Source organism: Lethenteron reissneri, chromosome 47, assembly GCF_015708825.2.
Source record: "Lethenteron reissneri isolate LAM-NWPU_2019-01 chromosome 47, ASM1570882v1, whole genome shotgun sequence".
Taxonomy (NCBI): domain Eukaryota; kingdom Metazoa; phylum Chordata; class Hyperoartia; order Petromyzontiformes; family Petromyzontidae; genus Lethenteron; species Lethenteron reissneri.
The window spans coordinates 2076786-2092598 of NC_083825.1; the positions used below are offsets into that span (position 1 = coordinate 2076786).

Consider the following 15813-nt stretch of genomic DNA (forward strand, 5'->3'; position numbering starts at 1 on the left):
GCTAAAGGCTGTATGGGGGGGGTGGTATCTTTATCTTTGTCTTTTGTGTCTCGCAGTTTCAGTGCTGCGGAGCGGATTCGTACACGGACTGGGAGTACAACCCCTACCACCTGTGCTCTGCTCCGGGCAAGGCGGCCTGCGGGGTCCCATACTCGTGCTGCGCCACTGAGAAGGTACGGCACAACAACAGCAGCAGCAACAGCAGCAGCAGCAACAACAGCAGCAGCAGCGACGTCGCCACCGCGCTCGCGCCAGGCTACGGTGAGCTTTGACGTCGTCTCGAAGGCGTCGCTGGCAGCAAGTCACGGGACGGGCGCCCAGGTGTTGCCGTTATGGGTTGGGCAAATTGTTTGGTGGTGATGCTGCTGCTGCTGCACAATTAACAGCAGCGACGACGACAACAAAACTCGGCACGTGCGCTGTGCAGAAGGGCCGTTGCCCAAAACGTCACCAGCCGTACGCTGTTAACGAGTGTGTTGAGTTTTAAGAATATGTGTTTACGGGTTAACCAACTGAGACAACCGACAGATGCACCACCTGCTGCTCCCCCACGCTGTGCCAACTTGCTTTGTTTCGAACCGCCCGGCTCTCCGCTCGTTGTTGTGCGTGCGTCGCTCCTCCGCCCTCCGTTATTGTTCGAGGGCGACTGCCTCCAACTGCCCGGCTCCCGGAGCCTGCACAGAATGGTGGTAGGAAGGTGCGATTAGGAGTCATAGATGTTGGGTCATCACCACACCAAACCATCTTGGTCTACTCATGTCCCATGTTGACACGCCATGGTGAGTCACACTCAACTAGGTGGTTTGCTGTGATCGAAACAGCATGGGCACTTCAGTGATTTCAGATGTCCACATTTCTGACACTTTATAATGTGTGGGTTAATCGTTAGTGTAGTGATGAAGCAGATTTTTTACTTGGGGCGTAATATGTGAACCAGTTATATGTATGTTGAACTTATTTCGTACCGTACGTAGGCAACCGTGCTAATCGGAGATGCGGAACGAAGGACAACAAACTAAACACAAAAAGCAGTTCTCAAGAAATGAGTTTTCAGACTAGATTTTAAAATGCACTAGCTCCAGTGGCTGCGCACTTCTCACACAGAAAGAATATGTCCACCTTTCTCGGTGAGGGTGAAATTCTCATGAAATACCGCGGTGGTGTCGGGCGTACTCGGACGGACTTGGAGAGACTCGGACAGACTCGGACGACGGCGGCGCGCTCAAGTCCCGTGTACGCTGCCAAACCGCTGATAATTGACATTTCCTAAAACTATACTTGCCTTCAAATTGACAGCCCCATAATGTGCTGTTCGGATGACGCTCAAACGTTCACCTCGGATTTGGACTTAATACGAGGAACTGCCCTCGCACGAACCGTTGCACTCTCATGCACGCTCATGTACACACGCTCACTCAGGGGGTGCCACTCGAAATTCTAGTTTGTTATTTTCAAGGTCACTGCCCTCCTGGCTTTATTCATTCTCCAGTTAAACTGAGGCTGCTGCTGCTGCTGCTGCTGTGAGTTTAACGGCAATCCACTCAGCGGTTACCGTTTGCTCCAATAAACGCAGAGGCACGGACGGAGAGAAGAATGAGCGGGAGGAGGTAGGGGGGCACTTCGAGCTACCTGTGACTATGCACAGAGCGGGGTGAGAGTCTCAGCTGTTGACTTTCACACCACGGGTAACAAGTTGTGGGAGGGAGTGATCCAAGAAGACTGAGACTTCACGTTTACCATTTGCATATTGAGTGGCACCCTCGTGTGCGCACATCTTATGATCGACAGACAAAGATCCCCCGTATAGCCTTTGACAGACTGTTGGGGCAAGTGCTGTTAGCGAGCACCTATGAAGGCCGGCACGGCATACGAGGGAGTGGGCGGCCAACACCAGTGGCGATGTTTTTACACACCGCACCAGTTACTCATTTGAGGCTGAGTCGACTTCGGGGAGGCCCAGGACCGGTTCAGATAATCGTCACTGGTGTTGGCCATGAGTGGGAATCGAACCCGGGTCACCAAGTTCGTAGCGCAGCGCACGAACCGCTACACTACCGCTCCCCACTGGTGATGCACTTACGCACGCACTCACGCGCACAAAGAAACTCGTGCAACTGCAGACGTGTCGTGTAAGTGATGCAAGTGATGTCTGGCCTTGATGCACGCACGCACGCACAGCGCTTGATCACTCGCACAATTGTGCACGGTCTGCAAACACGACTCAGAAGCACGGCGCGGTGTGCAAGCACGGACCAACGGCAAAAACGTCCGCTGCGTGAAATGTTTCAAACACAGTCACGTGCGCTTGGAGAGTACAACAAAACGTGATTATTTTGTCCCAAAGTGTTTGAGGTCTACAGCTGTGGGTGAAACATCAGCTTCTCTCAAGCCCGGTAATGTGTTACAGAAACAATACAAGCAAGTAAAAAAAAGCCCAACTTGCCTTTGGCCGGTTTTGTACCGTGATTTGGCTCTGCTGGCTATAACCATTCAGTGTGCCGTATGCAGCCCATTGTCGCTTGCACATTAGTTCATTTGTCAGCAGGCTATCGTGACATTTGTTCACGTTTCCAGATGCCCACTGCCCACATTCTCGCACGTTAATCTGCGTGGAGCGGCTGCAGAGACAAGAAAAAACGAAAAGCGTGAACGAATTTGAGGTTCGTTTTGATGCGCAGGCGGCCTTAACGCCTCTTGGACGCTGACGATCGACCGCCCGCTTGTCCTTGTGTGACCGACGCAGTGAGAGACACTCACCTTTAACAAAGAATCTCACCGGGGGAGCATCACTCAGCCATCGGGAGTAGAGAGACATTGCACATTGCGGCAAGAGGAAATTTAATGGGGAGCGTCATGTCTGGCTAATCAGTGGTGCCGTTGGACCGAGTTAAGGGCGTTAAGAGCGATGCTGTGACCCCCAAATAAGACAATAAGAGCCCCTTTGTGGAGTTCACAAAGTTGTCCATTGAGTGTTGCGGCAGATATTTAAAATATTAAACTAACGTCGAGTTTGACCCCCCCCCGCCACCCCCATGAATTTATAAAGTAAATTAAATTAAAACAAGGCCGACACCTGTAAGATGTCAATCATAGACTCCAGTGGAGTCACTGATACGCAGTGTAAGTAATGCCAAGCGAAATGTGTACTGGATTGTTTAAAATGCCTATAAAGCAAATTCCAAAACATTTACTGAAATAATAAATTGTCGAGTAAACACCAAAAGTGAGAAATGTATGTTTAATTACGATTATGTTAAATCAAGCTAGGTGAGCATATGCACAAAGGCCCAAAATGCCAAGCAGCCAGCAACAAACAGCACTCTTGGATAAGAGTGAATTCGTGTCTTAAATTGAGAGAGAAGAAGCGTTGTGACCGGCATCGCGGTGAGTGAGTGAGGAGTGAGTGGGTTTGTGAGTGAGTGGGATAGCATTCGAGTGTATGTATGTTAAAAATTATTTCGCACCGTACGAATCCAACCGTGCTAATTGGCGGTGCGCAAGCGAGTGGGTGAGTTGTTGTGACCTGTGGTGTGTAGGGGTGGTCGTGGTGGTGGTTGAACACAGCGTGGATGAGGCGACGCGGTCAGTCCGTTAGACCTGCCGAGTCCTCTGGATGGGGTGGAAAAGTCAGTGAGTCAATTCTAGATTTGAAGCTTTCGTGACTGCAAGGATTCATACTCTTAGTTCTTTCGGTAAAGTCACGTAGGTAAAAAATGAAATTAATAAAAATAAAATAAAAAATAAAAATCACGACGTTTCGGAGGCAACACAAGTCTCCGTCATCAGGTGGGACCGTCACAGCCAGATTTGCAGCAAATCTGGCTGTGACGGTCCCACCTGATGACGGAGACTTCAGTGAGTCAAGCTTATTCATGGGAGCAGCACCCACGGCCGTATTCGTGTAAGCAACGTTGCCGGTAACGTGTTTATAATGGCGCACGTTGGAAAGGCAAGGGGTTAAGCTGGCCATGTGTGCGAAGGTTCAATCTCGCTCGTGCAACACATTTAATGAAAATTAAGCATCCACACGGCTGGCGCTTTACTTTTACCGGCATGCTATCAACATTGAGCCGTGTCTTATTGGATGTATTAGTAATATCAAAGGGCAAAACGTGTTTGTAGGCTCTTTTAGTGTCTATAATCCTTGAGCCATTTCTCGCGAAAATGTGGTGCCAGACAATTAATCACTTTGGAACTTTTATTGAAGAATGGAGTGCTTCATTTGTGTTAAGGAATTCAAGCTAAACAGTTGAAGCTTTCAGGGATGAATGAATGAATGCTATGGAGGTTTTATCTTTTTAACAGCATTCCATTTCAGAATGATACGGCAGCGTTCAGCACGTCAACATAATTCATTCTGAGCCTTGGACGCTATTTTAATGCGAACAAAAGAGTCCCTCGAAATATCATATTCTCATTGACGGTGACAATCAGCTTGCCATTCTTACATTGATTGTCTCAGCCCCCCCCCCCTTGCCCCCCACTCCTACGATTGGTGATGAAGGGAAAACTTGCGCGTATGTATGGTGAACCTTTTTTATGCACCGTACGTAGCCAACCGTGATAATCGGCGGTGTGGGTCGATACAAAAAAAATATTCGACCAGGTAAGGCCCACTGAGCTATTAGCTTCTTTATCAGAAGCCACCTGACCACAAATGATAGCTGAACGAAGTGGCTTATCGTGTGGAAATTTATAGCAGCTAAATACTCTAACCGCATGTTTCTAAATGTGGGGGGGGGGGGGGGGGAAACAGGAAGACCCTGAGAAAAATCCACGCGATCAAGGGGAGAACATGCAAACTCCAAATATGCAGGCGTCGTGGTTGGGGATTGAACCCATGACCTCTCGCATACCAGGCAAGGTAGTTAACATCTCGCCACCGCGGGTCTCCCAGGGGAGGGGAGCCATCGCGGTAGTTGCTATGGGCTTGCCGGTGCTGCCGTGGCCTGGACGGGCATGCGAGGGGAGTGTCGTCTGGGTGAATGGTGTATGCCGCCATAGTGGTGTAATGGATGGCTCACCGGACTTCTGCAATCCAGAGGCCTCCGGTTCGGTTAGAACTCCTGGCACGGCGCTTGAAACGATGGTGCAGGTTTCTTAAATATCCTTACCGCATCTGTCCACCCGGCAGCATGAACTAGTAGCTAATTGTTTTGTAATTGGCGTGTTTACGTGACAAACCTTACTCATTGGCTGTGTCGGGCGGTGGCGGGTTGAACGACACATTTATATTTAGGCGATCTAACCCGAAAATAATAGTTAGCCAAGCGGCAGGTCAAGTGCGGTGGGGTAGAGTTGTAGGTGCTCCCGCCTCTTCCAAGATGTGTGGCCAGTGTGGAAGAGTAGGCCAAAATAGCCCCTTGAGGCGTTCCGTAGCGCTCCCTCGAGTGGATGCCCTTCTGGCAGCGGTGGCGTGAACAAATAATTACACCATTACATCGGTTCGAACCTGCACTACACCAAGCCAGCTGTCTCATCGTCACGTGGTGACCAGTTCAAATCTCAGTTGGGGGACTCATTCAGACCATCCACCACTCCTGCAGAGTTGAAAAAAATTGCAACCCACTTTGTGGACGGTCGACGGAACCTGTCGTAAGGAGATACTGGTTCCCGACGACGGAATTTGGAATTTCCGCGTACGGGCTGAGGGTGACCCACAGAGGTGAGCACTGGCCCCAGTGGCCGATTGGAGGATGGCGACAACTTTAGCAGGTAGTAAGCACTGATTTAAACCAAAACCTTACTTTTTCGGCACATTGTTACCTTACATGCAAGTATTTAATATCACACACACACACATGTATTGCATATCTAATACATATGCACGAGATCTTTTGTATTTGATCATGCTAGTACAAAAAATGCCATCACAATTGTAACAACGCGGTCTCCTTTTCGATGTAAAGCTTTCGTGACTGCAGGGATTCATCTTCTTGGTTCTTTTGATAAAGTCACGTAGAAGGGAAGTAATAAAATAATAAAAATAATAAAATAATTCTCACGACGTTTCGGCCACAACGCAAGCAGCCGTCCTCAGGTGAAGACCAGGTCTGTCGGGGAGGACGGCTGCTTGCGTTGTGGCTGAAACGTCGTGAGAATTATTTTATTATGTTTTATTTTTATTATTTTATTACTTCCCTTCTACGTGACTTTACCGAAAGAACCAAGAAGAAAAAAACACGGTCTCTGTTAAGAGAATCAGTGTTTATTTGTGCCAATCACAATTTAACAGCGAGTGTCAAATCCAGTGAGTGGCGTTGTTCTGCTTTAAAAATCCACACAACCACGGGGAGAACATGCAAACTCCAAATATTTAGGCGTCAGCGTCAGGATCGAACCCATGACCTTCTGTATACCAGGCGAGGTGGTGAACGTCTCTCCATCACGGCGCGTTTCTGTGGGATTAATGCCTACACAGTATCATAGTTGTGCTGCGCTCGATGATGCATGCTGTAATTTGTGCAACTTAGGATGCAAGCATGTGTCAAATTTAAATGACAAAGTATAGCAATTACAGTATAAAGAAAATAATTATAGTTTTAAATTACATTTTCTTCCTGCCCTGAGTTTTTTGCTTGCACTACTTTATACCTAATGCTTACATAATACGATTAATAGGTTTTAAAGCGATCGAACTTTCACAAAAAAAAATATTGTTACAAAGCTTCGTGTTATGATTGTGCACGATACATCCGTGAGATGGATTTTCCGGAAGTATATCATTTTGACGCAATGTTTTTCAATTTTTTTACACAGCTACACAAATTGTTATTTGGTATTGTGCGTTATATCGTTTTACGTCAAACTAGGCCCCATATCTAACAGAAAAGGGCCCTTACATATAAACATCTCGAAGGTCACCAGCATTTTGTTGCGATTGACTTAACTTGTGGCGTGCCTATTCACACTGCTGGGTGAACAGGAGTGGGTGGATTCGAGAAAACTTTTAGAGTTGCTTCAAGAGGTAGAACCGGCGATCACTGGACTGAAAGTGCAGTGTGCTAACCATTACACCGCTGCAGCATCCCTCCTCTTACAATATACAAACGTATTGAAACGTGCATTGAGGTTATTTAGATTTTTTTTTTTGGTGTTGTCAACGTCCAAATGATGGCCCACTTTGTTGAGGTATCATTTGTGGCCAGGGCACTTCTGAAAAATAAGTTAATACCTCAGTAGGCTTTGTCTGGTAGGTTGCGGATGGTTTAGTTTGATTTGTATGTGTTTGGGTAATTTGTTTACCTTTCTTGTACTACTATCAAGTTTTTGTACTGTTTGTTGTTGTAAAGTTCTTACCATCCCCTACTGGACATCTGTGAAAAAAGAGCATTAGTAGCTCATCGGATTCCTCCAGTATGAATACATATTCTGAGTGTAAATGGTTGAAGCGAGCCTGACTCTGCAGATGAGACACGGTATGTCAAAAGCAGTCCAAAGTTTGCTTGTGTTGAACCAATGCTGCTGAAATTATTCACTCCGAGAAGGCCACGTGGCTGACGAGATGTGTAAAATACAAGTGGAGAGAATTATGTGAAGGTGGAATATTTTTCTGCCTATTGCATTACTTCTGTTCTCTGTCTTATTATCTTAACGGAATTTATATAGCGCCTTGACCAAGGCGCTTCACGAAGAATTAACAACGGTACAAAATATGACTGCGATGGTGGAGATGAGGTGGATGAAATATGCGAGAGGAAGCAATGGGCAAATCTGTGATGCGTGAATTTGGTGAAAGCGAAATTGATGACACTGCGAGCCCACCAGCAACATTCATTCTGCAGACTGAAACAGTGCACTTCAAACAACCACTGCACTAACTTTAATATTTTAGCTCATCAAAGTGGCTTTTATCACATGGAATTCATAGTCGCAGCCACATAATCTAAACAAATGTGTTTTTTTTATTGTGGAGGCAAAAACCGCAGGATCCAGAGAAACGCCACGTGACCACTGGGAGAAAACACGTGAACTCCAAATTATCAACAGGCACCATCAGGGTAGGGATCAAACTCACGACCTCCTGCGCACCAGGCGGGGGGAGATAACATCTCGCCATTGCAACAACTCATGCAGTTGCTTTTACGACCCATATTACGATTCATGACTGTGTTTATTTTGGGTTAGATCCTGTGGGTATAATGTCTACTTCACTCGAGATCTTAGCTCTTGCTAACGCCTGCCTGGTGATGCTGGGTGTAGTCTGCGGTGAAACCTTGTGCAAATTTGTCAAAAACGTTGCTCGCTTTTCAACGTAACCGGTTTGCATTTGCCCATGTGACAACTTGATTTGTTTGGCCTTGTCATGCGGAGGGAGGGCTATCGCTAAAATCGACACGATACCGACACAACCTAAGCAAAATAAACCAATTCGGAATCTTAACAACAGCTCTTTGAGTCGGTGGTTTAAACGACAACATTGCCATAATTTCAGTTCTTTTGAGTTGGTGGTCGAGATAAGGCTTTTGTGCGAGCCATGCACGTCTTTGCGTGCTTAAAAATCTTAACTATCGCACCACACACCACCAGCGTCTCACGCTAAATCTCCGTCGCCCCGTCACCCTGGCTCTGCCACATGAATCACAGCTTCGTAGGTTGCAAGAGGCCACTTTCCTCCTGCAAATTAACAGCGACTAACGGTGATTACTGGGGGCAGACCTCGTTCCATGCCGGCTCGTGTGGGGCGTAATCACGGGACGTGAATCACGGTGAATTTACAAAGAGGCTATGCTCCAAAATTGATTCTAGACTTGTGATTACTGAATATAGGTGGTCAATAAAGACACTGCACATGGCTTGACTTCTGCCCGTGCGATGTAGTTTCGGTTGCAAAGAGTCGGACTCTTCGCATGCCACTGCTCACGGTGTTGTGCATGCCTGTGCTTGAACATTTAAAGAAGACTGCTGAGCTTATAAGTTAATAAAAAATACATTATGTTCCATGCGCGCTAGTTCTTGGCCCAGGATTGTGTCGAATGCCTAATTTAAAGTATTTTAATGAAATCTGGAAAAACCTTTCGTTTGTTCGCGCTGCGTAGAATTGTAGCCTAACGTGCGCTATAATGCAGAGTGGCAAGCATTGTGCCCAAGTGTTTATTTTTTACGAGCTGAAAACATTGTTTTTCACATCTCTACATTTGTGTATGGCTAAAGGATGACCAGTGTGTCTGCAAACTGAATGGAATTAGCTCTGATAATTGGTTTTTTACCCTTTTATCTGGCAACAAAACTGACACATTTTTTACGAGGAGTAATGTTTGCATAGACCACAATACCTGCAGTCATAATGCAAACAAAAAACATAACTCTGATAATGTATGCACTGTCCTTGAAGTTGATTGGTCCACACCCGAGACAGCTTTCCTTAGAGCCTAGTCTCATTAGGCTAGTCTCACTAGACAGTGCATACATTATCAGAGTTATATTTTTGTTTGCATTATGACTGCAGGTATTGTGATCTATGCAAACATGACTCTCGTAAAAAAAAGGTGTCAGTTTTTTTGCCAGATAAAAGGGTAAAAAACCAATTATCATATTTTGTACTGGCAAATGAGGTACCAATGGTGGAGTTAGCTCTGTTAGCTGACAGAAACAAAGCGAGCTCTACGATGATCGCCCCTGTGGCCGGCTCAACCAATGTCACGTGCCTGCTCTGCACAGCACCACATCCCTGCAGAGGGTACTGCCAGTTATTATGCCGTGATTGACAAAACAACAAGCAGCTTCCGTGAATGCTCGGTTGTGAAGGCTGTTGCGGTGTGCCAGCCACGTCGTCAACATTGCAGTGTAGGTCGCTTTAAAATACGGGGTGCTCCGTTTACAGATACCCCGCTAAAGTCCTTGCAAAGGAAATTCGAAGCGATTTTATGCCCAAAGGCATTTGATGCTCATCTCCCGTTTGCAGCCGTGAGCCAGTGGTGGAACATGAGCATTCCTCTGGCGGGGACGAGTCTATCCATAGGGCAACCACTGTTGACTTCCCACAAAGTGGTGTTGTTGATAAAGCTGAGTCACCCCCCACCACGCTCCACCTAAGATTTTAACTCTCAAACTTTCTATTACAAGCCGCTTGCTCCACTGCTGAGCCACTTTTGCAATTTGGTGCAATTTTTTTTTAATTCAAAACCTTTAAACGTCTCTAACCGCACCTTCGATTAACATGGTTGGCTATGTATGGTGCGAAAGAAGTTCAACATACGTACATAACCAGTCTAACCAACCTCAACACACTTATCAAATCACCACACTTATTTAATCTGTCCAAGCTCTCCTGATACGCCTTTGGCCAACGTAGGCGGCGCGGATTTGCGTCCAACATACAACAATGCGCAAGCTGAAACCGGCGGGGTATTGATAAATGGATCGTGCTGCACGTCCGACGGACATTTTTCTCCCTCGGCTCTTATCATTTTCTTGATTTTTGCAACATTTGTAATTTGTCAGTGCAATAATTCCCCCCCCCCTCACATTAACCCCCGCCTCCCCACCTTGGGAAATGTATCGCGAGCTGTTTCCCAACGTCGTTCTATTATAGCCATGGTCGCGACACGGTGCCTCGGACGCAGTGCGACGGTGGGTAGCGGTCATGGCTGCACGAAACCGGTAACCTTCGATGGGCCCGTCGTGTGACAATCACGAGTCGCACGTTCTTTCGTGCCCCCCGTAGAGGCTGGCTTTCTGCGCGTCTCTCTCGTCATCTCTACGGTGTCTCGGGCCTGCGCGTGCATTTAATTTCGCGTGGCGTTGGCCACGAAGCCGTTAAAGGTTCAAAGCAACAACAATAAATCTATGCAATTTGGCAGGTGATAATGAGTTTGTCTAAGGTCGTCATCTCACTCTGCTTGACAGTCCGGTTTAATCTTGAGTCTGAGTGCACGATTTATTTTTTTACCAGGGGTCTCAGTGGTGATGAAATAATAATTATAATAATGTTATAACAAGAGTGGCTTTGTGGAAGTGAGTTCAAATCTTGGCATGCGGTGCCACCGCTCTGCCCATCAACCGTCTGGGGTGAATTAACTGAGTATCATTTTGTGGGAAGTCACCAGTGGTTGTACTGCTGTGCATATGCTGGGCACTGTCATAGGAAAGTGGAATTTCAACCACTCATCTTTTTGGTTCTTTCGGGAAAAGTCACGTAGAAGGGAAGTAATAAAATAATAAAAATAAAACATAATAAAATAATTATCACGACGTTTCGGCCACAACACAAGCAGCCGTCCTCACGCAGCCATCCTCACCTGAGGACGGCTGCTTGTGTTGTGGCCGAAACGTCGTGAGAATTATTTATTATGTTTTATTTTTATTATTGTATTACTTCCCTTTTACGTGACTTTACTGAAAGAACCAAGAAGATGAATCCCTGCAGTCACGAAAGCTTTAAATCGAAATTCAACCACTCACTTAAAGTCCCCAACGCAGATTAACGGCGTCCAATGCGCATTGGAGCTTGGAGACACTTCTGACGTGAATCGTCCCTGCAATCTGTGTCTGTTATTGGCACTGGGGTGCAGCGGTGGTGTAGTGGTATGCACGCTGCGTCACGAACCCAGCGACCCCAGTTCGATTTCCCACCGTGGCGATCATCTGTGGCAAATTATATCCGAACCGGTCCAGGGTAGCCTGTTACTCGTCACCAACCCACAATGGTCAGCAGGGTGATGATTAAAAACACATGACTCACGTGGAGTTAGGAAGGTATTTGTCCAGCAGTGGATTGACAAAGACCACGTACATTACTTGTTAGTATTTGTTATTTACGCTGCTTATGCATGCCCTTGTTGCTCATGCACTTGCCTGCCCGTTACAATAGGTGATAGTGACATCATTGATCACATGATGCCCTTTAGCTAATTAGGCTGCGCTGTAATGGATTTTCTGCATCATTGCACGTGTGGGCGTGAGACGAATTGCATCCCTGCTGGGCCACAAGCAATGCCTTTCACAAATCAAACTAATAATACAACAGCGCACGATTAAGTATGGCGGTGGTGGTTATGCACGCCTGTAATCCAGCACTGTGGAAGCGATGGTTGGTGGTCGGACACTCGTTGTGAAAATCTCTTCCCGTGGGCGTCGAGGTGCCGTACCCCTGGTTTACCAGAAGATAGAACAGCAAGTGGACTAATCGCCATCGGCTTCCATCTGTACGGGGATGTAGCGTTGCCCCCTCGCCCGTGTCGGTTTTCCCCCAGGTGCTCCGGTTTCTTGCCACGGATTACAAGCATTCACAAATTGGCTGAAAACATCTTAAAGTAAAACAAAACTCAGCAGGGCCCTCCTGAAAACGAGTCATGTGACCCAGTGTCGTTCTCCTGGATTAATAAGTAAATTATTACAACAAACTATTTTGAAATCATTGATTGATTACCATATTATGATAGACAAACACCAAAAAGTATGTTTATACTCACTGTGTGTGCCCTGTACTAATACTCCTAGAATCACATTTGGTATTCGCTCCATGCTGATAGCGCAGCAGTCACGAATTGAACTCTATATGTACGCCTTACTCTCGTTTAACCTTATACTCCTTTCCGCTTAGGTTTGAAATGTTTCCTACATGATAATGATCATTTTCTAGTTTAAGAAAGCAAGACAATTTGATTTTAATCGGCGGCGTACCACGGGCAAGGCACTTTTGACCCTGCTGATAGTCTTTGATAGGAACATATTTCCACATTACCGTTTAGCATTTTGAATGCGAGTAGATTTGCTTCATAAAACTAACTCCCCCTCAACTTTTTTTTTGGCATTGACATTTGATAAGATTTCTTGTTCTCCACATCTACGCATCACACAGAGACTCTTAGACCCACCACATAGAGACCCATAGACTCACCACATAGAGGGCCATAGTCTCACATACGGACGCATAGACTCATCATACAGAAACCCGTAGACTAACAAAGAGATTTAATTTAGTTGTTTTCATTTATTTTATTTTATTTTTTACCTATGTGACTTTACCGGGAAAAAAAACAGTATGAATCCTTGCAGTCACGAAAGCTTCAAATCTAGAATTAACACAGAGACCCATAGACTAACACAGAGACCCATAGACTTGCACAGAGACTCATAGACTCACCACAATAATAACAATGTCACGTATTTAATTAGCATAGCCTGATAGTGTCAAGCGTCCCCAAGACAGATCCTACATGGGAATGTTTGTCCAACTCCCCTTTCTTAGTATGCACGTGGGCAGACACCAGCATGGCCAGAAAAAAAATCCCACATGCCTGTCACGGAGTGACACTGCACGATGTGAAGGCGTGGGACTGACTCAGCTTGTCAAGTAGTTTTAAGTTTGTGTGTAGCAGTGCATATCGCATTTGCAGACACCAGGCATGTGGACGAGTCACAGCTGTCACTGGCAGTGTTCAAAGTAAAATGTCAAGTTCATTTCGGTTAGCAAGGTGAGAACTCGGCAGTTCAGATTTCCGAGGGCAACATTCTGGGTCACCAAAAACGACAAAAGTAAATCGAGTAAAATACAGTTACAGCAATGAAGAGACTAGAGAAGAAATATGCCGTGATATTTCTTGCTATATGTGATTATATATGTTCGATTGTGGGCAATTTACGCACTAGGCATCTGTAGCATTTCCTCAATTATCGGCAGCATTTTAAATAAAGTATGTGATATATCACCAATATTTGACAACGTTGAATTCATGAATTCAACAAGTCTTAAACGTGTTCAGTAATCAAACATTTCTAACTAATGCCGCATTTCGACATGTCGATTTGGAACTGATTCGACCTACTGAATCGACAATACAGTTGACGAAAAACGCTGCTGCTGCTGCTTTATATAAGTCCACTTGTGGTTGAAATTTCGCACAAACTTAAATTCATTCTAAATCATACATTCCCTGAAGTGTAAGTAGCCCTGGGAGATTATGTTTAGACCAATCATATTACATCATTTATGTTTTAAATTAGTCCCTTTGTAAATAGAAAAATGATTCCCCTTTAAAATTGCACTACCCTTAGTCTAGCTTTGATAACAATAACCTGCTCTTGAAAATTGCATTGCACGATATTTAAGGTCTGTTTGATAGCAGGGTTTACATGTAGCGTCATTGTTTGTTGCGGTGTCACTACTGACTGCCCAATACAAGGCGCATACTCTGGTGGAACAAGCAGACTCCACTCAGCTGCCCCAATACAACGCGCGTACTTTGGTAGAACAAATGGAATGGCTCACAACATTGAATGTACAATCGTAGCCCTGCGGATTTTTTTCAAATGCCACACAATATAGAAAGAGGACTTCTTTCCCATTGATTGGAATATAAACATTGAACTCTTGTAATATTGCCAAACACATTGGCAAATTACCTTTCTAATAAACTGTACATTGTGAAAAAAGGTAATGAATAGGACAGTCTGTCCAATAGCTTAAACTGAATACAAACCATTGTGCATGTTCTGTTAAGAAAGTGGACCCCACCAAGCCACCAGGAAACTGTATGTAATAATAACCCAACACACAACCCTTTTCTCACTTGACGCATCGCGCTCAATAACACGCTCAATCACAAACCGGAACTACTTTTGATGGCCATGGTGTAGGGCTGCGACCCCCTTAACCATTTCATCGATGGCATTGTCCTCCGTACCGGGGCTGACTCCTCCTAATTCTTACAGACAGCTCCAGCGGAGCGGTGCAGGGGGTCACCATGTGCGTGTAAAAAAATATATAATTCCAGATCCCTCCGAACTCTGACATTTGCAGCCCACCTTGATGCAAGCTGCCAATTTTGAGGACACAGGAAGAAATGAAAAAAAAGCCAATTTCGAGCCTAGTCACCTCACTCACGTCCCCGCTCTTGGCTGTGGAAGTGCGAGTGCAAGTAGGGGGTGAATGTTGGCCTTTGTAATCGATGAACCTCTGACCTCGTTGTAAAGACTTCATTGCTTGCAGCTCCCTCTGACCCTCCTGCCAAACACGGCCGAGCATATCCAGACTCCCCCCACTTGGATGCTCCATCCTTCCCAGAGGTCACGTTACTTATTTTGTTATTCATTACATCCAGAAGACTGTCATCAGATTTTGGAACGGCAAGCAGAGGAAAACGGACGCAGAGCTGAACTCTGTTTCGACTTGGATGAGGCCTCCTTAACGTAGGCCCTGACAGTGATGAATGAGATACAGACCAGAAAGCAAGATGTGGGGAGGTTTTTTCCCTCTCTCTCACTCTCAGTTCCCATTTGTTCAGGCTTACCAAATAAATTTTGACTGACTTGACCCTAGCACCCAGCAAAGTTTATTTCTGGGGCTGCCGCAAAGCTGCTGTTTGCCAGACGCTGTTTGCCATGGCTTTGGGAGTGAGGAGGGCAAGGGTGCCCATTGTGTTTCAGCCAGTGGGTCGAGACCAGGATACAGGAGCCTTGAGTTTTAGCCCCGGTTTTCCTGAAATTTAAATGAGACTTTGACCCTTAATCGCGCCAGCATCACTGTCGTCCTGCTACAGGAATGTTTGACCCATGCTCCCCAGAAGAGATTTTTTGTACCAAAATGTCTGTCGTGACCCGATGCAGCTTACTTGGTAGGGAATTGTTTTGTTTCCGGTTTCTTGGTCCGTCTCACCGTGAGTCGGCAAGAAGATGTGAGCAGCGGCCATGATTTTATGACAGAAACAACGGCAACTACTTTTTTGTGTTTTTTTACTGTATATTTATATAATATATAGTTACGTATTGTATGGTTATGTATTGTATAGTTCAATATCATATCATTACGTATCGTATAGTTGCGTATTGTATACTGAAGTATTGTGTGGTTACGTATTGCATAGATACGTG

General features: G+C 45.7%; 1 protein-coding gene across 1 annotated transcript in view; it reads left to right on the top strand.

Moving 5' to 3' along the window:
- Nucleotides 1-15813, top strand: part of LOC133354467 (tetraspanin-15-like) — a 290888-nt gene that overhangs the window by 137303 nt on the left and 137772 nt on the right. Inside the window, exon 5 of the mRNA XM_061571317.1 lies at nucleotides 57-173. Coding sequence (XP_061427301.1) covers nucleotides 57-173 — 117 coding nt within the window. The remainder of the gene's footprint in view (nucleotides 1-56; nucleotides 174-15813) is intronic.